The following is a 24,745-nucleotide window of genomic DNA, read 5'->3' as shown; positions in this document are numbered from 1 at the left end:
AAAGAAAATTGATGGGGTTTTAAGTAGAAAGCTTTTAACACTCACCTTTCCCTTATACAATGGTTCTGGTTCAAATACTGCCTCTTCTGCTGCAATATCTGTGAAGCAGAAACAGGCACACGGACACTGACAGGGGATGTCTATCAGAAGCAAACTAGCAGCATGCCTGGTGTTTACAATTCAATAGCAAACACCCAGGCTACTTTTATTTCCATTTCAGAAGTAAAGGTTGGAAGCACCTGTTGAACTAAGAGAAGAGGCTGTAGGATATTACAGTCCTGCCATGTACAAACACATTGGCTATATAGACCTATTTTGTTCTGGTAGTTTCTTTCAAGAGTAAGGGGGGGTTGGAGGGCAGTCACCAAAAACAAACAAAAAACCCCATGACACTGCTTTCAACGAGAACTCCAGGAGTTAAACAGTTTCCAAGTATTACTCCCAAATTTATAGATTACTGTTTAAAAACTGATGCTCAGGAAGGAAAAGGAACACTTTGAAAGAAACTGTTTTCATCACAATAATCTGCAGTACTCTATTAACACAAACTCAGGCAAACATAATTCACTTTGTAGTTAAAACAGTCACAAAGGGATTTTTTTTGCATTCTTTGGCTAGATAGGCCATCTGATCTCACCGACTTTTCAAGCTGACTCAGCTGCTCTGCACATTAGAAAAAGTATTATTACTGCCACAAGTTATCTCTGAATAAAGATAAAACCTGCATTTTTTAAGCCAAAAAAATGTTTCTGCTAAACCTTTAGGGAGACAGTTAAAATCCCGGCCACGCATCAAGGCACAGAAAGAATCCACTGCCCTCCCACAGCCTTTTATTTTCTGGCAATCATGATAGAACCAGGGTTTAGTTCTGCCAGTTTTGTTATATTAAGACTTCTTTTTTTGCCTCAAGTCTTACGAAACCATGGTAATTTGTTAGTATTTGCTGATAAAATTATTTATGAGAAGCAGCTTGCATCATCCGTTCAGATAAAGTAAGGCACAAACTGAAGTCAGCTTTTAATCTTGCTCTATGTATCAGAGCATCAGGATACTGGAGATTCTCAACAACAGATCCCAGCATCATATATCTCTCATCATAAATAAAGACATTTTAATGGCTATACATTAACATTTCCTCCATGGTCACTCTAAAGACATTTTTCATTTAATATGATCCATAGAAACAACTTCCTCTGGTGACTTACTTGTGACTATGACAGGTGTCCACTGTGCTAAAAAGCCTTCTCTTTGCATGGCCTGTACATGAGCAGGAGATAATGGCATAACCGTCAGAGCCACTTAAAAAAAAAAAAATGTCCTGCAGCACAACTAAATGAGATATCCCTGGAATAGCCACTCATGCTTCAGGTAGGTGAAGACATGCTATTAACAGCACCTGCAGGCTGTTGGGCTTTCCCATCTGCTCTTGATTTCCATCTATTCAAAGCACCTCTTCAGCTCCTTTGGTGTGTTTAATCTGCCAAGAACATCCTTCCAGGTCATGATATTTATGTTAAACCTAACTTCTTCCTTCTTTTGTTTGGTTTTTTTTTTTTTTTAGTATCTTTAAGGAAACCTTCAACACTCTACTTGCCTTTTTGCAACCAGAGGTTCTCCAGAACAAGTGACCTTTTAACATATGCTTTTCTAATTACAAATAATTATGTCAAAGACTTATTGGCTGCACTAGCAAGCCCCTTTCCCAGTTGCTGTTCAGTGTGCTGCAAAGACAGTGCATGCATTTAAACTTCTTTCATAGGGATGTGTGCTGCCCCAGGGTTTTACTTTACAGCATGATCTATAGTATAGCAAGGCAATTCACACTTTAAACTGCAGTATTTGTCTATCTTTCTTCTCAAACGTATCAAGTCAACTGAGCAAAGCTGGAAGCTGCATTAGCACGACAAAAAATTATCTCCATTATCCAGATTATTAATCCATGAAGGTGATTCCACCTACAGAACCTGCTCAAAGCTTCTACAATGGTAGCTCTACCAACTTTTTTGAGGCAGTCAGCATAATTTTGTCACACAAACTTTTCTAGGTGTTTATTTTCATTCCCTGTCACCCACATCAAGAGATTCCCTTACCACAGGTTTGATTTTACTTTTACACATGCAAGATTCAGGTATTTCCTAGTCAGGTTTAAGGGGCAACATGCATCTTCAGAAGGAAAAAAAAAAAAAAATATGCTGCAGAGTATCAGAGCTGAAAGGCGATTGCCATCGCCCTCAGTTTCAACTGTTGTGCCACTATGGAAAAATCAAATGAACCAAGTAAAAGACAACCACTTCTTTCCACTAGATAGAAGATTTTTAATGGTTATATCAGAAGCATTGTAATAACTATGAAAGATTTATATATAAAAGTTTCTTTTCCCTTTTTCTTACCATTGCCCAAAGCAAAGTACAGTAGTAAGACTCTCTGTCCCTACTTTCCAGGTACACCAAACTACAGAGCTACACATGATCAGGAGACTCTGAAACTAGTCAAGAGTGACCTATGCAAATGTTTTGCCAGCAACGCTGCTAGCTACATATGGTAGTATCAATTAAAAAATAAGTATGATTTCCTAATGTAACATATCTTGCTACTATTTCAAAATAATTATTTGCATTGTGGAGCCTCATAATCACACAAAGTACTCTTCCTGTAGAACACCTTATTAGCAAACATAACCTTTTATTTCTAGAGGGAGATTTCTGTATTTCATTTTTGGTCGAAAGGTCTGTGAGTTGATAAAGTGTTCTAACTGTCAATTTAAGGAAGTTTAGTAAAAGATGATCACAGAATGGCTGAGGTTGAAAAGGGACCTCTGGAGGTCAGCTGATCTAACACCTGTGCTCAAGCAGGGCAACCTACAGCCAGCTGCCCAGGGCCACATCAAGATGGTTTTTGAATGATTCCAAGGATGGAGACTCCACAACCTCTCTGGGCAGCCTGTGGTAGTTTGAAAACCAAAAAATTCACTCACTGCAAGAGCTATAAGTTTGTGCCTGTTATCTCTTGCCCTGTCAGAGCCTGGCTCCCCCTTCTCTATATCCTTCAACCAGCTTTTATATACATGGATGAGGCCTCTTTGAGCCTTGTGTCCTGCAGGTTGAATGGCCCCAGCTCTCTCAGCTTCTCCTCATATTAAAGATGTCCCAGTCCCAAGGCTGTCTTTGTGGACCTGCACTGAACTTGTTCCAGTATGCCCAAGCCTTTCCCACACTGGGGAAACCAGAACTGGATGTGGCACTCCAGGCCACATGGCCTCACCCATGCTGAGCAGAAGGGGAGATTCACCTCCATCAACCTGCTGGCAACCATCTTCCTAATGCAGCCCAGAAGGCTGTTGGCAAATTCACTAAGATGACCTATAAAACGCTCTGTCTCCATAAATCAAGGGGTGGGGGAAAAGAGTCTAACACACAATCAGAAGCCATAGCAACTGGATTATAACCAAAATGATATCTGCAGAGTAACTGATGGGCAGTACTTCTAAGATTAGCCTAGGTCTAATACTGTCTGTGACAACAGGATACGAGATGTGAGGTTAACACAGTACAGAAAATGCGCTTAAGATTTTAACAACAGTAGTATCCTTCATCTTCTCTGTGGTAAACAAACAGTATTTACACATGAGGTAAGTGTCACTTGAGATTCAGAGCTCCAGGGAAGGAACAGTACCTCGCTTAAAAGGATAAAAGCATACTACTCCCTAACGTGCAATTTCTTTGTATGTATAAATTAACTTTTATGTACTTTTATATTTCACACAAACCGTCAGATATGGAACAATATGGAGCTGAGAGTCCAGAAAAGGGCCATTAAGATGATCTAAGGAATTGAGGCATCCCTCCTCTGATGAAAAGCTGAGAGAGCTGGTGCTGGACCAGATGACCTCCAGAGATCCCTCCCAGCCTCAACTATTCTGTGCTTCTGTGAAGTTGCCAGAGCTCATGCTTTTTCATTGAGAGTGATTAAGAAAGTTACTTTGACACACTATTCATAAAAATTAAGGATATGCTATTTCTCCAGTGAAGTGGAAAGCAAAAAATTAAACTATAACGGAAAAAAAAAAAACCACACCTGATAAGGCAGTCAACAGAGATCAGCTAAAACTGATCTCTCAACTGAAATGAATTCAGGTTCTTCCCCTTTTGTAGTACAAGTATGGGTTTTTTTGAGTTCACTCTTTTCCTCTGTCTACCAAAAGCAACCTCATGCGCAAAAGACAGCATCTTAAAAGGCATTTTCCCCTCCTTGTTACTGATAAAGCAAGGACACACAAAAGTTGTTACACTTAACAGAAACTATAAGCACTTTATCTCCGTAAATTTCCATTAAAGATGCAGAAAGCTCATTCTCTGATAATCTAAACCTAATTTAGGGTTATATACACAGAGTAGACGAGTAACTAAAAATTTCATCAACTGCCTTTGCCAGTTCTATGCTTGTTAAGAGTCAAGCTCTCTAGTAGCTACTGCACAGCTTCCCGCCCTGCTGCACAGACACCTCCAAGACACTCACCTGACCCAAGAGAACTCATTAGGCAAAGTACTCCCAAAGCAGCTCTTTGCTTTGGATTTCTAAACTAGACAGGATTCCCTAAGTAACACTTCACTGCACTGAAAACACATGCCCTTGCCTACTGTGCTCTTCATTTCTTCTTCCCAAACTCCCCATCTGTAGGCCTAATACACCTCATTATGCCATTAGGCTCCCCTCTAGTAGTCACAGACACCACCACTTCTGTGACATGGAATAGAAGGTTTCTCAAGCAAGAAAATAATGTTCCCACACAGATATGGTATGTACATCTTTAGTACTACCAGTGTGATTTTAATATTAAGACTTACTCTATTATACCAGAAAAATAAGTTAAAACATATAAATTTATATATCTAAAACTTATAGAAATAAGTTTTATTTAAGGTAACCCAAATGTGTTCATTACTGAATAAAACTCCTTTGTAAAGGGACACAGGAAAAATGTACACGTAATAAAGCCTTCTACTCGTTTTTCCAATGATAAAAAACAACCATACACACATACACAGAAAACATTTTAGACCACACAGCAACAGAATGGCAAACTATTTCTTAGCAAACCAGCCACTCACAAGCAGACAAGTCCCTTCTCACTTAGTACCTGAGAGCATCACAAAGTAGAAAGGCACTTAGCTCAGTCTTACAATAAGAGCTAATGCTGTACTGTCCTAAGCTGCATAAGATCAGATGTAACAAAGCAGTTTAAACCAAAGAGAAATCATGCATTGAAAAGGAAGGCCAAAATAAGAAATCCTAGGATGACAACTTGATTCACAGTTTACTCAAGTTAATGAAAAGACTCCAACTCCTGCAGATTTCAGCGAGTTATGAAACAGGTCCTGCAGAGGGAAATGTTCCAAGTCACAAACAGCAATGCCATATTTTGATACCTAATTGCCACCACTGCCTCTGAAGAAATCCCTGGTGTAAAATAGAGAACAAATACAATAATCTTGCCTTCTCATTTTAAAAATGGCATGAAAAGAACAACAAAAGAAAGTTATTGAAGAGAACTAGATTGTTCCCAGCTGTTGTCATAAAATACTACAGCTGTTCATGTCATTGCAGCTAATGACCAGTTGCACTTTTTCAAATATTGTAACACAGTATGACCATTGTAATCTATATCAAACTGAAACTTGGCAAGCATCATGGAAAAGAGACTAAAAAACTCTTTAAATTCTGTTTGATTTTTTTTTAAATTTCTGTTCCTGGGTTGGTTTTGTGTGTTTTGAGGGGACAGGGAAGGATTTTTTATGAATGGTTCTGTATTCAAATTGTCAATTATGTTCAACTGCTTAAAAAATCATGGCAAATAAAGGTATTAAATTATCAAAATTGTCTTTTTCAGTAATAAAAACAGAATTCAGCCAATAAATCCTAAATTTTTTGTTGAAAAGAGGTCTGCTGACTAAAAGTATCCCAAGTTCAAAGAGGATGATGAAACATCCCTTCTCTGAAGCCAATAACAGGGTTTGGCTTCCCCATCTAGAAGCTTTTAATTGTTTTGTTAACTGTATTATATATGAACCAAATCAGATTTTTCATGAAGACTCAAATGCAAAGAAAAGGTTAAAACAGAAATCCCCATATATAGAGATGCAGAAAGAATTTTCAGATACAACTCTCTCTACTGAAGCATTACTCCTTGACAGATGGAGAAAAAGCTAGAGGAACGCACGTATTCCCACATAAAATCTCCACAGAACCTGAAACATACTATTTCAAGTAATTTCATGTCATTTCTCAAGAAAATGGAAGAGTATAGGTTCCTCTCTAGCCATGTGTCTTCCCTTCCAAAATCATCCATACAGGGCTATAGACCAGAAAGAGATCACAAGCTCCTGAACTGCCTTATTTTTTTCCCCCTAGTTGCCAAGAATCGCTGATTCATGAAAAAAACCTGCCATTCAGTTTATCAGTTTCTCCACGTTAGGACACAAAAACACTTCCAGAGGAATTCCAAATACTTCAGAAAGACTACCACCTAATAATACACCGCATACATCCATTATCATAGGCACCAACCTGGGACTCAATAACAAGAAACAAAACACGGCCACAACAAAAGAACAATAGAAATTAAGCTTCCTTATTCAAAGAAAGACAGAAATAATTGTTAAATGTGCGGTTATAACCAAACATAGCAATGGATAACATGTTAGAAGCTAACCCTCTTTCTCTCACTTAGGACCATGTAACTAGACTGCAAAGGATTTCCTTCCAAATGATGGTTACTGCAAAATATGAACAACTCTGAAACTTTGCTTTATGCAGCCATACAGTTTCTATAAAGTCATACAACCTACCTTCAAAGACACTCACTAAAGTCTAAATTAAAAATAAAAATCTAATCACACACTAAATTAGGCCAAAAACCTGTAGTTTGGATTCTATTAATTAAGCCTATCAAACAATGCCCAGAGTGAGTGTTAAATGACTGTCTGCAGCATCACATCTGCACAACCCATTATTAACGCTTGTTATTTTCACTATTCCAATCAGAAGTTCAAAGTGCACTTCCTTTCTTGTGGTAACATTCTGCAGGCTTGATACTTTTGTGCAATTAGCCAGTATTAGAGTCAACATTATTTGCTCCACAGCAAGTTAGCTATATTTTTTTGTTTCACTCCATCAGTTCTACAATGTACAACAGTCAAGAGAACTCAAAACAAGTATTTTGGTCAAGAGGAATCTGATGCAAAAAAATTCTGAATGCCCCTGAAAGATGGGATGGAGAAAAATAACCATGTGTACAATACTGGCATAGTTGTATCAAAACTTGTCTCCATCGGTACATGTTTAATCCCATTACAGCAGTTTTTAATTTTGAAAGCCTAATTTTATTAAGCCACCATATATGCCTATCTGAAAGATGAAAAAATAGCTATTACTATTGGAAGATTTAATACAACCATTTTTTAGCATTTTTTTTCTTCTGTTTGCCTCAAAGATTTAGTACTCCATGTCTCCATGCAAATCAGGTTCTGCACCTTTTATGCTTAAAGTTTATGGTGGGGGATTTAAAATTCACTCATCTGTGGTGAACTTCAGGGGTTTTTTTAAGTATTACCAACTTGACCAAATCTTACCTTTCATTGCTAACTAACTTCTGTGTCTGATTACAAAGACACCAAAGCAGAAGTGCTTATACCACCTCCCTTCGACATTAACCAAAAAACACGGCTGTCTATGCTAGCTCTAAGAGCTTTTTGCAAACTATGTGAGTTAAAACTAACAGTCACACTAGGAGTTTTCAACATTACCACTAAGAAACCTACAGGCAGCAGCTGAACTGCAAAATAGAGACATCCTTCTGTTACAAGCTGGGTAGAGCTTGAGCAGCACACTGACAGTGGAGCTATTCACTGAAAACTACAGAGTCAGCAGCTGGCTGCAGAGTTACAATAGAAGTCTCAGAAAAGGCAAAATATACTTCCCCTATTCTCATGGGCTTCCCCAGGCACCTACAGATGCACTGAAGGAAAGACACGGTGTTCACTGAACTTCTTGCATTAGGTACACACATCCACATTACCCAAATCTACCAGGAAGCACTTAAGCAGCTTGACACATCTAGTAAAAAGCATGAGAGCAATAAGGAGACAAGAGTTTGCAGAAATACAGGACAAGAATAGACAGGAAAAGAAAGAGTATATTGAAACAAGAGAGGGAGAAAGCATTAGAAAAAACCAACTCGCTGAAAAGAAAAGCTGTAAAAGAAGTTCAGTACAGCACAAAGTAGAAAGAAGTTTCAGTTGTACATAATTCTCAAACTAAATATTTTCAAAAACTCATTAAGTACACCCTAAAAGGAAAGAACGCCATCTACACCTTAAGCACATGCGATCCCCAGACACACAGGAACTAACTTCCACCACTTTTGTTATCTAGTGCCTTTCCACTTTGCTCCTCCTCCTCTCCAGCTCCAAACATAAACAGTATTAGCTGGAAATTAGTTGGAGATGATGCTGGCATCATCTAAGACAGTCATCTTCTCCTCATACAAGAGTGTTGCCATATCAGTGTTACTGTGCCTAATCTCTCTTATAAAGATATCAGTCAGTTTAAAATGCACAAAGATGAGTGTCAAGGAGGTACTACTCTGGAGGTGTTATTTCAACAGTGGCAGCTCTCTGGGGGAGGAGTAAGTAGGGTAAGAATAACTGGTTCAGACTTTTACCTTTAAAAGGAAAATTTACCATCACAGAATTTATTGTCTCCCTGTTTCTCCACATATGATCTCCTGTCTCTTCCTTCATTCAGTAATTATAGGAAAACAACAAGTATGTACCTGGAATACTACCTCCAGCAGTTATACATCTGAATCTACAACCTGAGTGGCAGACCACTCAACTTACGTGAACTAGACTGCACATACACTACAGTGTTTTTCAAAACCGGGATGATACTCAGTACTTGTGGAAAGTATCCATAAAATGATCTTTTTGAGGGAAAGTCAAGGTATATGACTGATTATCAGAACAGGAAATTATTTTAGTATTCAGCTGAAGAACCATTGTGAAATCACAGCTTGCATTTGACTCATGAAACCACATACAAAAGAATACAAGAAGACACCTTTTTATGAAGATGATTTGAAGTGGCTTTTACTTCAGAAACTTGTGGCTTCTTTTATGGCATACAGTAAGCGTTAAGCGGTATCTCCCTATCTTAAAATACTCTTAAGGAAGTAATTTTCTCCACATTCCTTGAAGCTATAAAGAACAAACTATCCCCCACTACATGCTGCTTCAACATCCCTGAGAAGCCTCAGATAAATTAATATTCATATTTAAAAGGAGCACCAAATTTAAATTCTAGTCCTGATTTTGTACATTTAAGTACAAGCCACTCAGCAAAACAGAAAAATCAGAGGGAAAAAAAAAAAAGGAAAGATCGAAGTTACAGGTGCTTACTTATTCATTGACATTACTCAAAATTACTTTTGATAGAAAATCCCTTTAGAAATACCAAACAGAAAGAATGTGCTGAGTTCTAGAAGTCATGGAACCACAAAAAGATAATTTAAAATATCAAGTTATATAATCAACGGTAAATATATTTTGCACTTGATCTTCCAGTCACAACCTGCAGAGAAACACAAGCATAACCATGCAACTATCATCTCTAAGAAGGATATATGTGATGGAAGTAAATACCATTCAATTTGGGAATGGATAACAGAGAGAAAACAACTGTTCTATACAACATCCCTCCTATGGAAAATTATCTCAACTGGCTTATATTTTCCAGTGAAGTTAAATGCTGATATTATCCAGTATAAACTCCTCTTTCAAGATTCTCATCACCACTAGTGGTATCAAAAGCATCAGCTCCCTTGCTAGGCTCAGTCAAAAAGAGCAGGCAACAGAAGATAGCTTTAGCCAAAGCGGAATTCAGAAGTATACAAAAGGTTTTTAACACATAAACAAGGCAATTTTGTTCCTCATCTCGTATCAGTCCCGAGGCTCAGCACATTCAGCAAGCCACTCTCATCACAGAGGATGAGAAAAGCCTACCAACTATGCAGTGCAGCAATAGCTACATAAGAAAGGCACCCTTCAGTGTGAGCACATTTTCCTCCTATACTTACATAGCAGAAGACTTGTTTCACTAAAGGGCTTATTTACAAAACGATCTTGATGACTAAGAGGCCCGGTTGAGTTCATAAATCAAAATAAATCACCAGCTTTATTACGGAGTTGTCAAGCACTTTGGCTTTGTTTCAGTTTCTCAGCACCGCAATCCTTCACAAGTGTTATATGCCTGTCACACACACATACAAGTTTACACGGTGTAAAACCTACCAACACCGCAATATCCAAGATGCATCCAGTTGACAGAATCCACTAGTCTTTCAAATATTAACTGAAGTTTTGACCACAAGATAAGAACAAGGCAGTTACATATAGGAAAAAATATCAAGTAACACACCAACCTTGTTTTATTTCCTAAACAACCATCAAGTCTATGCAAGTATTTTCAGTTGTTTGCTGCTCTCACACAGTTTGCTTCATGAAGGTACCAGGGAATCTGCAACTACAGAGTTACCAATGCTGAGGTGGATGTACACCCATTCCTTCAAATGAAGGTAGAAGTGGATGGAGGAGAGCAGATAATCCCCAACTGTACCAGTGTCACCTTTCTGGTGTAGTTGAAGATGGATTCTCTAGTTAATAACACTCCTTAAAACCAGATGCAGGCTTTTTCAGAGCAAGTAAGTACATTCCTAAGTACTAAAAGGAAAAATTAACTAAAAGAAAAATGAAGTCGGTTTCCTATGCCAATAGTTACAGCTACAAAGTAACTCCCCTTTTCTTCATGAAGACTGGGTAGATACTGAATCTTCAGCATCCTCAAAAGACAGGCACATCACCATTTACTCACATTTACACCAAAATATATACGAAATTCACCAGCACTATCAACATTCAAGTCATCACACAATTACTCAAAAACCACTAAAGAGCAGCCCAGCACTTGTAGGACACACCTCTGCTGGAAAAGCTGAACTTGATTCACAGAGTCTGTCTCTCTGCAATTGCAGACTTCTGCAATTCACCAGTGCTGGATTCCAGCCTGGAGTACAAACCTTTGGCGAGTACACACAAGTCTCCCTGGACTAATGGGAATTAGCAATGAAGTGTAGAGTTTCCATTATTGACAGCAATTTTACCTTTCACAAATCTGAAATTAACACTGATGGCAAACACATAATATGAATGCCAGTTCACGATCAATATTACAAACAACTGTCAGCCTGCACATTAGAAGAGCATTAACAATGACAGTTTGAAATTTAGAGACAGCAGAGACTGGTGTCTAGTTTTATTGTATGCTATCAATTGTTGGTATAACTGTGTACACCTTGGCATGCAAAGTACAAGAGGAAAGGACACTGCCAACACCAAGGTTCACAAGCCATGGTTGCAGTCCATCTAAACAGCTGAGACGGAATAATTTTATTAAAACTCTGCTTTCCTTCTAAGAAACAAAAACACACAACAAAACAAACAAACAAACAAAAAGCCCAGAAAAAAACAGAACCAGCTGACCTGCCCCAAAAAAGAAAACCAATCACTGTCCTTGCTAACAGCAAGATTTCCAAGAAATACTGACTTCACTTCTTTGTATGACTACTCCAGTTGACTTTCTAAGTTTTTTACATAGGATTCTCTGCTTTAGAGCAATATTTCTAGGAGGCAGTAATGCAACACTAACTACTGTGAGGACGTCCAGTAACATGATACATGGCTTTTTCTTCCGTGTCGGTGGGGCTCAAATCTTGCCAATGTCAGTAGTGACCAAAAGCTGTTGACATCAGGCAGCTGTTATGTGACCCACGAGGAATGAGTTAGTATCCTCAGTCTAGTTTTTCCTGGACAGGTATTCCTACCTTCACAAGAATAACCAAGCCCACACTCTGACTGGCAAGCCTCAGGAGTCAGAAGCAGCATGGATAAGGAGTAGCTCAGTCCTGAAGGAGAACAAGAACTTAAAGACAGCTCTGTTGAGATGAAAGCTGCATCATACCTCTAACAAAAAGGCAAGGAACTTCATAAGTACATCAAGTCAGCATATCCTGCATCAGTATGTTGTCCTGAGCCTCGATCCAACAAACTTCTGAAAATACCTGAACATACAAGTTTATCTTGCAGTCAACAGACCAAAGGGTTGCTCCTCTACAGAATCACAAAAGTCTGAGAATAAAGGTGAATTGTCTAATTTGCATCACAACATATATACCATTTTAAGGAGAGCACAAGGGTAAATCAAAAAAGTACCTCTCAAGCCATAACCATAAGAGCATCCTCTGGATTCACTCAATTCTGGACTAGTTCAACAAAATAGATGATTTTGTCAATTTTAACAACAGTTAATTTGCTTCTGAAAACTTAACAATATACACAAACTTGAATTTCTTCTTGACACTGCTCATTACACAACAGTGTCAGGTCTGCCTAACAGAGGTTGGGAGGAAACCAGGACGTTGCAAACATGAGGGGCTCCTAAGCCTTTTTCCCCTCTCCCCAAAGCATGTTTTGAGTCAAATCAGTTTAAGCACAGTTCAGACAATTCAATAAGCAAAGCAAAACAAGTGTGAGATGAAGTCCTTGCCTATGGAAATTCCCCGCTTTTCAGTATATTTGAGCATTTTAAGCATGAGAAACAAACAAAAAAAAAAAAAAAACAAACACCAACCAAAAACCCACAGTAACCCCTCAAAGAAGCAGCTCTCAGCCACGAGCAATCTGCACAAAGCTACTGCAACTGTAAACCCCCCCCAAGCCCGTCCCACTGTTACGTAACAGTGCCAAGCCAGGATTTTCACCAGCCAGCCCAGAATTACTCTTAGAAGGAAACATCTCCTGCCATGCACGAACATTAGAAAGCATTTTTCAAAAATATCAACATAATAAAAACAAGCAAAAAAACCCCACGCACATGCAAACAGAAGAAAAAATTTAATCTAGAGTATACATTAAAAGCACTTCCTTTTCAAGCAAGGTCTTATGTGATATTCTAACATAAAAGTTGTTTTATCAGGTTATATTTTAGCAATGTCAGAATATCTGTCATTATAAAAACAAGACTCTCCAACTACTTCCACAGCTGTTTACAAGGTACCTTTTTTAATTATACTTGATTCCTTTAACTTTGCAAGCCTATTTCAGTTGTTCATCTTAAGAAGGTACTGTCCCATAGGATAGATGCAGCGAAGTGATCTTTTCCTACCTCTGTTACCACCAATTTTCTCAGTAGATTTCCTTACTGTCTATATGCAGGCAGTGTGAAGTGCCTATGATGCAGCAAAGAATAATCCTATTAAGAATCAGTTTACTGTGTACTAGTGTCTTCAGATGCTATTTTAAGACCTTAAAAGGATTTCACTATTTAATAGAGGGCTGAACCAGTTAAACAAATCTTCACATCTCCACTGAAACACTCACATTACGAAAGAACAGTTACCAAGGGGAGATAACACCCAAGCAGCATGTATGTTCTGTTCTTTCTGTTCAAGACTTTAACTCAGTTTAAGAAAATCAGCTTCTGTTTTAGTTACATTATGAAAATATCTAACTATATATTCTGCTAAGTTTTCTTAGAAATACTCTTTTTAGATGTTTGAGATGTTTACGTGTGTGAAAAATGCAAAGAGCAACTGTTGGCAAAATGCATTAAGATGTGCTGAAACCACTGAGGGTTTCATAAATATTGAGATAATTCCTACTCAGAATGAACACCAACATAAGCCAAAGGAAGTTCTGCCATAGCAAAGATCAGGTCATTTGGTCATGTGTTAGGACCACAGCAGACCAAGGAAATTAAAAAAAAAAAAAATTAGCCATCCCATAATCATGAAGAAGTCCTCCCAACAGGATGGTCATTTGTTGTTTCTACAGAAGAATCAGCTAAACATAGCAGTTCCAGGCTTCTAAAGCCTACTCTTGGCGCAATATAAAACTAACTATTTAAAAAGTAAATATTCCAGATATTAAAAGGCAAAGGTGAATTTCCAAGTAATTCTAAAAAAATTTTCTTGTACTTATGTTTCTTACACCATCTGAAGATCTACAATTTCCTTTGGAGGAGAATAAAATGAAGTAAAAGGGCAAAAGGTTTAAGAAGGTAAGAGTAAACATAAACACAAACATAAACAACACATCTTTCCAAATAATATTTACATTGAGTGCTTAATTTTTATATACACTCATGTAAATACAGGAGTGTATATATTTCAAGGCCATTTCCATTTCTTGCCTCCCGGGATGTGTACAGATGCATTCTGCACCTAGGATTTGTGCTGTGCACCATAACACTCAGTACTGGTATACGGGTTATAACCTAACAGGATGAAATATACTATAGCCAAGTGCATCCAGCTATGTGACCAGTGCAGAAAGGAGGGAAAAAACAACCAAACAAAAAGAACCCAATCCACAAACACACAAAAAACCCCAGACCACTAAATACACACGCACTTCATACATACTAAGAAATGCACAAGTGCAATTTAAATGAGGCACTACTCCAGGAAGACAGACCTTGGTCTGTACTGCAGGGCACAGCGTGTTGTTAACCCAAACTCTAATTTGTTTATACGGCCGAGGCTGGCAGCACACGCACATCTTCGGAACAGAGCAAAAATCATGGAGCCGATGCGCGTTTGTGCCGAGCACCCCCATGCACATCTGCAGGCACACGCGGGAGCACGGCCACGCTACGCCCGCGGGATAACTTCACATCCACGCAGGCCGGGCCGTCAGCAGAAGACGGCGATGGAGGAGGAGGAGGAGGAGGAGGAGGAGGAGGAAGCAGCCTTCGCCGCCTCCCACAGCGCCCGCGGCCCGCGCCCACAGCCCGCCCCTCCCGCCCGGCATCCCCGCCGCGGGTGCCGCGGGGGCGGCCCTGCGGGGAGCGGGGGGACGGGGCAGCCGGGCGGCGCGGCCGGTCCCCCCGCAGCGGCGCTCGGTGCGGGAGCGGAGCCCCGGCTGCTGGCGCGGGGAGGTTTCCAGGCATCCTCGCTCCATGCGGGGAGCAGCACGGCAGTGACAAGCGGCGGCGCAGCCTGCGGGGGGGCTCCGCGGAGCGCAGCCCGGAGAAAGAGGAGGTGGAGGAAGGGGGGATGCCCGGAGGAGCTGGCGGGCTGGGGGAGGGAGCCGAGCCCTGCCCCCCTCTCCCCCAGGCACCGGGGCGGGGGAGGAAGCTGGGGCTCCCTCTCTCTCTCTCACGCCAGCCCTGTGCAGCGCCTTCAAGGCGGAGAGGGGGAGGCGGCGGGGGGGAGGAAGGGGGGGAAATGCTGCAATGTAGCGCCGGGCGGGCAGGCGAGGGAAGCCGCAAACCCTCCACTGGGGCCCGGCGCAAGCCCCCGGGCCGAGCCCACCGCTCGAAGCGGCCGCGCCGGCAGCAGCCCCGCGGTACCTGCCCGGGGCGGGGACGGCGAGCACGGACGCGACCCCAGCGGCACGACCCGGCCGAAAGGGCGGCCGGGGAGCAGCACCCACCTTTCACCACCCTGTCCGTCGTCGATAACTTGGGATCAACGGCCTTATGCTCCGACATGTCCGGCGGCCGGGGAGGCGGCGAGGCTCTCCCCCCTCGGGCAGGGCAGGCGCGGGCTGAGACGGGGGCCGCCGCTGCGGTCACGGCTCCGGCTCCTCCGCTGCGGCCGAAGTTGCCGCGTCCCGCCGCCGCTCGCTGGCTCGGCTGGGCTCTGCCGCGCGGTGCCTTCCTCCTTCGTCTTCCTCCACCCCCGTCCTCCTCTTCCTCCTCCAGTTAATTATTGCTCGCTTTCAATCACGCCTCCGGGCTGTGTAGGACGGCTCGCTCTTCCCCCCCCCGCCAAAGACCCCGGCGACAACACCCGCGGCGGGGCGGCTGTCAGGCAGCGCCGGCAGGAAAAGCCGCGAGTGGACGCGGGCAGCAGGAACAGCCAGGTTGCACACGCAGCGGCCAGCCCTGCGCTTCCTTCCTCCGCGGCGCGCCGCTCCGGCTCCTCCCGCCGCCACCACCGCCGCCGCCGCACCGGACCGGGATGCGGATCCGTGTCTTGCCCGGCGCCCCCCGCAGGGTCTGTCCCCCGGCTCGCTCCGACACCGGCCGCGGCCCCGCGCCGCTGCCAACGCTCCGCCGCGCAGCCCCCGCGCGCCGCCCGGCCCCGCCCGCCGGGCTCCCGCTCCCGCGCGCCCCCATTGGCCGCCGCGGCGCTGCCACTCACTGTCAGCCGGCCCCGCCCCGCGCGCGCCGCACCGCCCAGGTGCGCCCGCGCCCGCCCGCGCCGCGCGCACCCGGCGGCGGGGCCGCGCATCCCGCGCGGAGCGGGGCCGCACGCGCGTGCCCGTGGGGGTTTGGGGGGGAGCCTCTTGTCGCCCGCGGCGGCGGCGGCCGCTCCCCGGGGAACCGCGCCCGGGGCCGCGCCTGCGGGCAGGGCCCCCCCGCCCCGCCCGGGTCCCACCTGCCCCCAGGGGGTGCCCGCCCCGGGGTGGGGCGTCCCCGGAGCGCTGTCACGCAGGTACAGGCACGCGCGCAGCCAGGGCTGGCCTGCGACGGAAAGGAATCTTTCTTAGATAACATCCTTCAGCCGAGGGGTTGCTGATGTATCCCCCGGGGAAGAGGCTCGGATGGAGGAAAAGCGCACCCGTCTCCCCCAGCTCGGTATCTCGCCCGGCGCACCTGGCGCAGGCCAGCTCGGCGAACGGGGCAGAGCTCGGCCTTGCTGCTGGGGCCCGTCCGGCACCACCGCCTCCTTAAATTGTCCTGCAAGGGCAAACACAATGGTCAAACATGGGTGAGAAATGTTCGCCGCCCCCGGTTGGAAGACAACAAACAACTCTTCGTCTTTCTTCTTAGAGGATTGGAAAGTAATTTGCATCTGTGACAGTGTCCCCCCCATGGTTCCAGACAACATAAATATTGTTTAGGGCTTGTTTATACATGTAGTTGTTCAGGAGGAGCTGTTCCTGACTAATTTCATGACTAATTTCCAGAATAAGGCTAAGCTGTTCCGGTTTAGTATAACACTGTGAGTTTTAATTAAAGACGAAAATAGGGCACACCTATTCTTGAAGAGGGATGTTTACAGAATTGTTGTTGAATAACTTCTGTGTATGTGAGCCAAGAATCAACAGACACCTAAACCGGCTTCCCATTTCCCTCCAGGCTGATGTACAAGTTGCTCGCTTTGCAGATACTATTGCTTTAGAAAGCCACAAAGAAAATAAGATGGCAGTTATGACACATATTCTCTGCTTTGATTTGCCTGACATTTTTAGGGGACATTTTGTTGGCTGTCTGTGGTATTTTCACTGAACATGGGAAGACATTGTATGTGACTGATACTCAGTACAACAGCATGAGTTCTCAGTGTGTTCCAACAACCATGGTGAGCTCTGTGTGCTGTGACCATCCTCTTATCATCCCAGGGGCACAAACTAGCTGGGTAATAAAGTTGCCATCTGAGATTCCTATCTCAGTGGTAACACAAGAATATGAAACAGAGCTTGTGCTCAAGCAAGGGTATTTTATGTATGCCCAGAAAAACCCTGAAGCCCGTGACAAGTATGCAGAAACCTCCCCATATGTTAGGCATACTTCATGAAGCACCAAGTGCACAGAACAATGCGGAGAGAAGAAAAACCTCCATCTTCATCCCCACTGCTGGGAAGCGCTGCTTAGCGGCACTCGATGCTTGGACACAGAAGGAGTAGCAATGTCAGGAATGCAGTATGTCCAGTATTGCCTACACCTTGTGGGCCACAGCTTCATGAGATATGGACAACCAGTTTGTATCTGTTCTTCTGTGACTGCAGGCTGTTTGCGTGAGTCATCTGGATTCGTCTTGATAGGCTGCAGTAAGAGAGACTGGGTCTCTCCAGCTTACACTTGCTCCCCCATTAGTCAGAGAACAAGACTTCAGCTTTGATTTTTTAACAAGAAAGTGTCGTCATTGTTGCTTCTTATATAAGGACATCTGGTGTCATAACTCCAGCATGTCTGTATTAATTCTGAAAGCTATATAGGACTTCTTTTTTTTAACAGTTTTCCTTTGCTTCTAGTTTTCAATTATAACATGCCATCTGGGCTAGGTAAAGTTCTTTCACTTTATCTTGTGGAGGGTCTTGATTATTCATCCGTTGAATGCATTTAGTCTTCCTTTCCAAGGTAGAACCCCCTTTTCAGGTCATTTCTTCTTTAGGAGTTTTCAGATAAGCTTTCATAAGACAAAGGTCAGTATCACTGCTAAATACCTTGTATCATGCCACTTCTTCAAGGTATGACACAGCCAAGATTCAGATCACAGTTATAAGACCTCATGACTACTCTGTCATGGTGTGGTGCAGTCTTTACCCCATGACTTGTTTCAGGAGCAAAATCCTTATCCTTGTTATGAGGAGGGGAAAGGAAGAGAGGAAGAAATCACCAAAGACCGTCTTTGTTCTCTGTTAATGGTGACACACTAGAAATATTCTGTGTTTCAGAACTCTGTTAGTAGTAACAGTAGTATAACCATTCCTTATGACTTACATCTGTCCTTTAAATCCATCTACACAAGTGGTCCTTCATCTTTTCTCACACTCCTGTATCATAGAGGGATTTCTTTTTCATGGGATCTGAGTCCTATTAGATTCCTTTTTCTCATTTAATAGTGGGAGGAGACCATGGAGATCATATCTTTGAATGAAAAGAACCCAGTCAGTTGATTCTGCGAAAATTCTAACACACTTGACCTCTTGCATCACTAATTCCTAGTAGCATCGTTAGTCATTTCATCCTCTGGTAGAATAGAAGCCCAGCATGATACATTGGAAGCTCTGATCTCCTGAAGAGCAGTCACTTCTGATTACCAATTTTGAAGACAAGCTCTGTGAGAGCTGGGGGAGAAAGAATTTTTTTCAAGTCTGGAATAAGTCAGTACCCACCTCTTTGCCTCAGATGAGCAATTCTTTTCCATTTTAGCTGAGACATGACAATTCTTTTAAGCAGCTCTGGAAAGTAGCAGCATCCAGCTGAAGTGGAAGAAGGAATAAATGCCCATACAATAAGAAGCCAGTAATTTTAAGCCAGACTTTCATGAAGACATACAGACTAATGGATTCCAAACTGCCGTAAGTCCCATGAAAAATTAGCAATCAGATTGTCTTGACTCTATTTCAGCAGCAAGGTAAAGATTATTTTCTAGAAATGTAACCATGCTTTTGCACACTGACTCAACCAATTAAGATAGTGTTTTAAAGTATTGATAGTAAGAGATAGTGTTTAAAATTTTAATCATTATTATTAGAGAAAAACTCTTCTAGCTACAGGGATCTGTTCTTCATGCATTAGTTTTAGCCTCTGGAAGTTCTGGCTTCACATGTAATAAATGTAAGTTTGACAGTATCTTGGAAGTAAGGGGGAATTAGGGAGGGCTCTTGAGTACTATGATGGCTGGATGGAAAATATGTGCAGTGAGGTTAGTCTGGATAATGGTGCTGCCTTAACAGATGATTTTCCTGATTTTTCTTTTAAGAGAGCTTTGTAATTGTTTCAGTTTACTTCCCCTCAGTGTAAAAATTACTGGGGATTCTCGACATCCGTTATCTGGGTCTATTGCCTAGGCCATATTCTCTATAACATAGTTGTCTACAAGATTAAAACCACTACGTGCTAGTCTATGTTGACAGTGTGTTTTCAGGAGATGCTCCAGAGTGGAATCAATGTCCTGTTACAACTCACAGTCACAACACAGACTACAAGCACCTAAAACTTTCAAAAGAACTAGACTCATCTACATTTGACTAAAATAAATTTGATACCAAGAGCTGTATACTAGCCTTGGAAAGCCAGTATAATTTATCAGTACTCCACATGTCATTTGGTTCCATCTTATCCAAGAGAGGAAATTCACCCCATTGTAGAGAGCCTATAGAGAGGACCATATAGCAATTTAGATCACTATCAATGGGCTCTGACTGAGGATTTTTTTGACAAATGTTTTCTCACTCTTATTCTGCCTCAGTGCACAAGAGGGAGATAGATAAAGGGCCTGGAGCAAGTAACAATTCTTTGTATTATCCATGTGTTTTCTGGCTATGTTTGCAAAGAGACATAAAGTTCAGATGGCAAAACACAGACATATAATCCATCACTAAATGTATCCTCTCCTTTCCTCACATGTGGTCTTCATGTGTCCACTGCGGGCACTTTACCTGTTGCATCATCAGCCTCTCTGGAGCTTCGCATGTTTTCCACCAGCATACATCTGTTGGGCTTTTGGTTTGGCTAATTATACAGGTTGTGGATTTGGTTCTGAAGCTTTCAGCAGAATTTATACACACTGTTAATGATACTGTGCCTTGTTAAGAAAGCAAAGCAAAATAGATAATTCTACAGAGAGTCGTGGAAGTGGTGATACCAAAATGAATTGTGTTGCAATAAAATGTAAGCAATGGCATCTGGAATACAGGAGATGGAAAGCAGGTTAGCTAAAATTCCGAGATGCTGAATCAACATGGAAAACAGTAACAACTGGTGCCATGAAAAGTTATACGGAGCTTGACTGATATTTGAAAAGTCAACAAATAGTAGAAGAAAAGAACAAAAGTGAGAGAAAATAACCTTGAGCCCTGGAAATGGTTATACCCCCTGCCAAAGCTGGCCTGCTTACAACAGGTTTCAATACCAAAGAAGCATAACTGTGGTCATCTAAGGTTGCGAATGAATATTTGCATTCAGATTAAGCCTCTGGTGCAAAAGTGATCCACAAGTCATGCTTGTAATCCCTGACAGCATGCAGATTCAAGAGGAATCTTGCAAGGGACTTCCACATCTGTCCCCATTTCAATACTGCTGAGAAGCAAGCTAATCAAGTTTCTTCCACTGCAGTTTCAGATTTCTTAAGAGGCACACATACTTTCATCAGACTACTCCAGTAAGTCTAAAGGTGCAGACCAGGTTAGAATTAAGTTTGGATACAAAGAGAGTGAAGCCAGCATAAGAATAAATCAAGACACCAGAGATGGAAGGAGTCATCCCAAACTGAAAAGGATAGTCAGAAAGTCATAGAGCCAGAAGTTTGAAAACCAAAGAGTCCTTGTTATAAGTCAAGTCAGGGCTGGGACAAGGTGAGGTATAGGAGCATAACACAAAGGGAGCAGGAACCAGGAATCAAGACTAAGCAAACAAGAATGAAAGGCAAAAGAGTCAGAAGCAAAACTACAGCCAAATGGCACTGCAGACTGCCAAGAGCAACTGGTGGAGTTGCCTGACACATCTGCTATTAGAGGAAATTGGCCAAGCTTTAGCTCCTGCACAGCTGGGCCACAGTCCCAGTTGCCCTATTGCATCCAGCTGCAGGGCCAGTAGCCCAGGCAGAGCCCAACAGTGTGGTTAAATGTGCATCGACTTAAAACTTGATCTGCAGGAATAGCTTGTCTCTATAAAATTTTCTGGTGCAAGCAACAACTTTAACTCAACTTAAGTATCCAGTAGAACACTACACTGATTTGCCTAAGTGTGTTTAAAATTATTGCTTTAATTAAGCACTGCAAGTTTGTGCAGTGAAAATGCCTTACTACAGAAGAAATCGATGTATCTGAAGGCAGGCAACAGTGCCAAGATTCCCAGAAGTGGAAAGACATCCCCTCATCTCCCCCTACTGGTGTGCACGTCCCCGCGCCTCTGTGGAGTGAGGAGGAGCAGCTACCTCCTCTGCTCTGCCTGTGCCAGTATTTCGTGAAACTGAAAGAATCACAGAATATGCTGTGTTGGAAGGGACCCACAAGGATTGTCGAGTCCAACCCTTAGCCGTGCACAGGACCCTTGGGAGCAGCTTCCAGCATAGAACTGTTCTCAAGATGCTGGCAACAACTTAAAACCACAGTCCTCCTATCAAGAATTAGTCATTTGCTCCCAGAGAGTTCATTCTGCAGACTTTGGTTGTTGATTAGATGTTGCTTTTAGTGGGAGACTACAGAATACAGATTTTGCAAAGGGCTTTAAGATGTTATCCCAGTGAATATTAAAATCTTCTAGAAAATATAAATTAAGAAAGGAATAGAAAGAAAGCTCACTGTTTTTAAAGATGTTTGTGCAGTACATTATGACAAACATCAATCATGACAGACGAATGCCTGTTGAGAGAAAGGAACAATATTTGAGAGAAATGGGAACAGCAAAATAACAAGATACATGTTCATTTTGTATTATAAGTATCTAATATATAGCTAATTTAACTCTGGTGTGTTATGAAAAACTACTAGTGGCAGAAGCAGCTGAAGAGATCCTGAAGACATGATACTCAGTATGTTTAATACCCAGGATGCTTTTCTGCCTCCTTTTTCGGGAGCAATGCTGTTGACAGAGACACAAGAACAAAGAGGAATGTGTGTAACTGCTTTTGCAAAAGTAAGTCTTATTTGTTTTCATAAAGATATCATGATTTATTATTTATTTTTGCTGCTTTTATGGTCAGAAAACAGTATAGAGTAAATCCCTGCCACTTTAAAAGTAACATGCATGGAACACATCCTGGAGTAAATGATTTATTCAAGTGCCATCAATGCCAGCTGAGGGCTCAGTGGTAACAGACCATAACTGGTGCGTAGAGTGAGAGAATTAATCACAATAAGTTGATATTCAAGGAACAAACACTGAAAACTTTAATTTAGTTGCCAAAACCTCTCAAAATATAAAGTGTCTTGTGATGTATTATTTAAAGAAGCATAGTGAATATGAAAAGAAACAATGGAAAGAAAGTGTTTTCCATACTGACCTCCTGTGCTATGTCTTTTCCTAGGAACTTTGGAATGGAAAAAAAGGACAGAACAACACGATCTCTGAATGTATGTTTGTAAAAATCTCAAATATTTACAAAGCAAAACACTGAAACCTGGATATTAACATACAGTTTAAGGAGCTCTAATGAATACAATTGCAATATTGAATTAGATGTAAATAACTTATTCAAGTTAGCTTAGTGGTAACATTACGAAATATAAAAATCTTCAATTAATTTTCAGTCAGACTGACCATAATTTATACATTGGAAATCCAGATTCTCACTTACCCTAAAGCTTTAAACTGCTGTAAGATGCAAAGCTGTTTTATAAGGGTTATAAGTTACACTTACATTCACTTAAAATATATTTTATATTCCCAGGGTGATGTAGAGCAGCCCTAATGTAAGGGAGAACCAGGTTTCTAATTGACTACAAGCATTCTCAACCAAGGATGCAAATTCAGTGCAGTCTTAACCAACTGCTGCAAAGGGACTCTGCCACTGTAGCAGTGCCCTACTAGTCAGTCTCACAAGGCTTGCCTGCAGGGCAGCTGGCAAGATTAGGTATTAATATCCTTAAAAAACCAACAGAATTATCAACAACCAAACTTTCCTCTCCTCCCCCATGCACCTATGTCATGCAAAAACATCAGTCTCAGGCATGCCACATAACATCCTTTCAATCATATTTTAATCAAATTGCTTTTCATCAGCTCCTCAAATTTTATGTAAGAAGAAGCACATGATCTACTTTAATCTTTCCTCCTCCTCCTTCACTTCTCAAAAGAAAGTTTCAGTGCTTACTCAAAGAATGGCATTCAGCACAGCAACAGACACATAAATCTTCTGAATTGCTAAAAAACTGCTACCCAGAGACTGGTATGGCTCTAGATTATGACAATCAAGTGCACGGGACTGGAGAACACAGTTAAAAAACACTCGGATAATAAATTTTCCTTTTAAAGGATCCTTAGCAGCAAAGATGCAAGGGTTATTGATGAGTTAGAAATGGTGGGAGTGCTGAGAACAGTCATGTAGGAATTAAGGTATCACCCCTCAAAAAGGTGGTGGGATCAACAGCCCATCTGAAGTGCATCTACAGCAATGCACATGACACAGGCAACTAACAGGAGGAGGTGGAAGCTGTGGTGAATCTATGACATAGTTGCCATCATGGCAACAGGGTGGGATGATTCACACCACTGGAGTGTTGCAATGGATGCCTGTAAACTCTTCAGAAGGGATAGGCAAGACAGAGAGGTGATGGGGTAGCCCTGTATGTTAGGGAGTGGTTTGATTGCCTAGAGCTTAATGATAGAGACATTAGGGCTGAGTGTTTATGGGCAAGTATCAGGGGAAAGCCAACAAGGCAGGGATCATGGTGTGAGTCTGTTATAGACCACCCAACCAGGATGAAGTGGCAGAGGAAATATTCTATAAGCAGCTGGGTGAAGTCTGCTGATCACTAGCCCTTGTTCTCATAGGGGACTTCAGTTTACCAGATGTCTGCTGGAAATACAACACTGCAGAGGGGAATCAGTCTAAGAGGCTTCTGGAGCTTATGGAGGGCAACTTCCTGGCACAGTGAGCACACTTGTTCCCCCTGGTGAGGGAACACACTAGGGAAGGTGTCCCACTGGACTTGCTGGTTTTGAATAGAGAAGGACTGATGGATGATGTGATGGTTGGAGGCCACCTTGGGCAGAGCTATCATGAAATGATTGAGATTTTGATTCTCAGAGAAGTAAGGAGGGGAGTCAGTAGAACTGCTTCCTTGAACTTCCCAGGTCAGACTTCGGCCTGTTTAGGATCCTGTCTGACCCTTGGGAGGTAGTCATGAGGTACTTAATGCCTTCTCTGCTACAGTCTTTAACCAGTTGTTCTGTGGGTACCCAGCCCTGAGCTGGAAGATAGGAAAAGGGAGCAGAATGAAGGCCTAATAACCCA

The 24,745-nt window shown here is 42.2% G+C and overlaps 1 protein-coding gene and 1 long non-coding RNA gene across 7 annotated transcripts in view; both read right to left on the bottom strand.

Moving 5' to 3' along the window:
• PPP3CA (protein phosphatase 3 catalytic subunit alpha) overlaps nt 1-16,164 on the bottom strand; it is a 185,241-nt gene extending 169,077 nt beyond the window's left edge. For all 5 annotated transcript variants that reach the window (XM_051790497.1, XM_051790500.1, XM_051790498.1 and 2 more), the window contains exon 1: nt 15,546-16,164. In XM_051790497.1, coding sequence (XP_051646457.1) covers nt 15,546-15,603 — 58 coding nt within the window. In that variant the 5' untranslated portion in view covers nt 15,604-16,164. The remainder of the gene's footprint in view (nt 1-15,545) is intronic.
• Nucleotides 16,165-18,791: 2,627 nt separating this feature from the next.
• On the bottom strand, nt 18,792-24,217 carry LOC127472376 (uncharacterized). Of its 2 annotated transcripts, none has more exons than XR_007904990.1 (4): nt 23,603-24,217; nt 22,092-22,151; nt 18,960-19,046; nt 18,792-18,911 (listed from the first exon to the last, which is right to left on the bottom strand). It is a non-coding gene; the product is annotated as an uncharacterized LOC127472376 (long non-coding RNA). The 2 variants fall into 2 exon arrangements; XR_007904991.1 differs by lacking the exon at nt 23,603-24,217 and adding an exon at nt 22,793-22,812.
• Between the last annotated feature and the right edge of the window lie 528 nt (nt 24,218-24,745).

The sequence above is a fragment of the Manacus candei genome, unplaced genomic scaffold (assembly GCF_025592945.1).
Source record: "Manacus candei isolate 608988 ecotype Guabito, Panama unplaced genomic scaffold, ASM2559294v1 h1tg000028l, whole genome shotgun sequence".
Taxonomy (NCBI): Eukaryota; Metazoa; Chordata; class Aves; order Passeriformes; family Pipridae; genus Manacus; species Manacus candei.
This window is presented reverse-complemented; position numbering and strand designations above follow the sequence as displayed.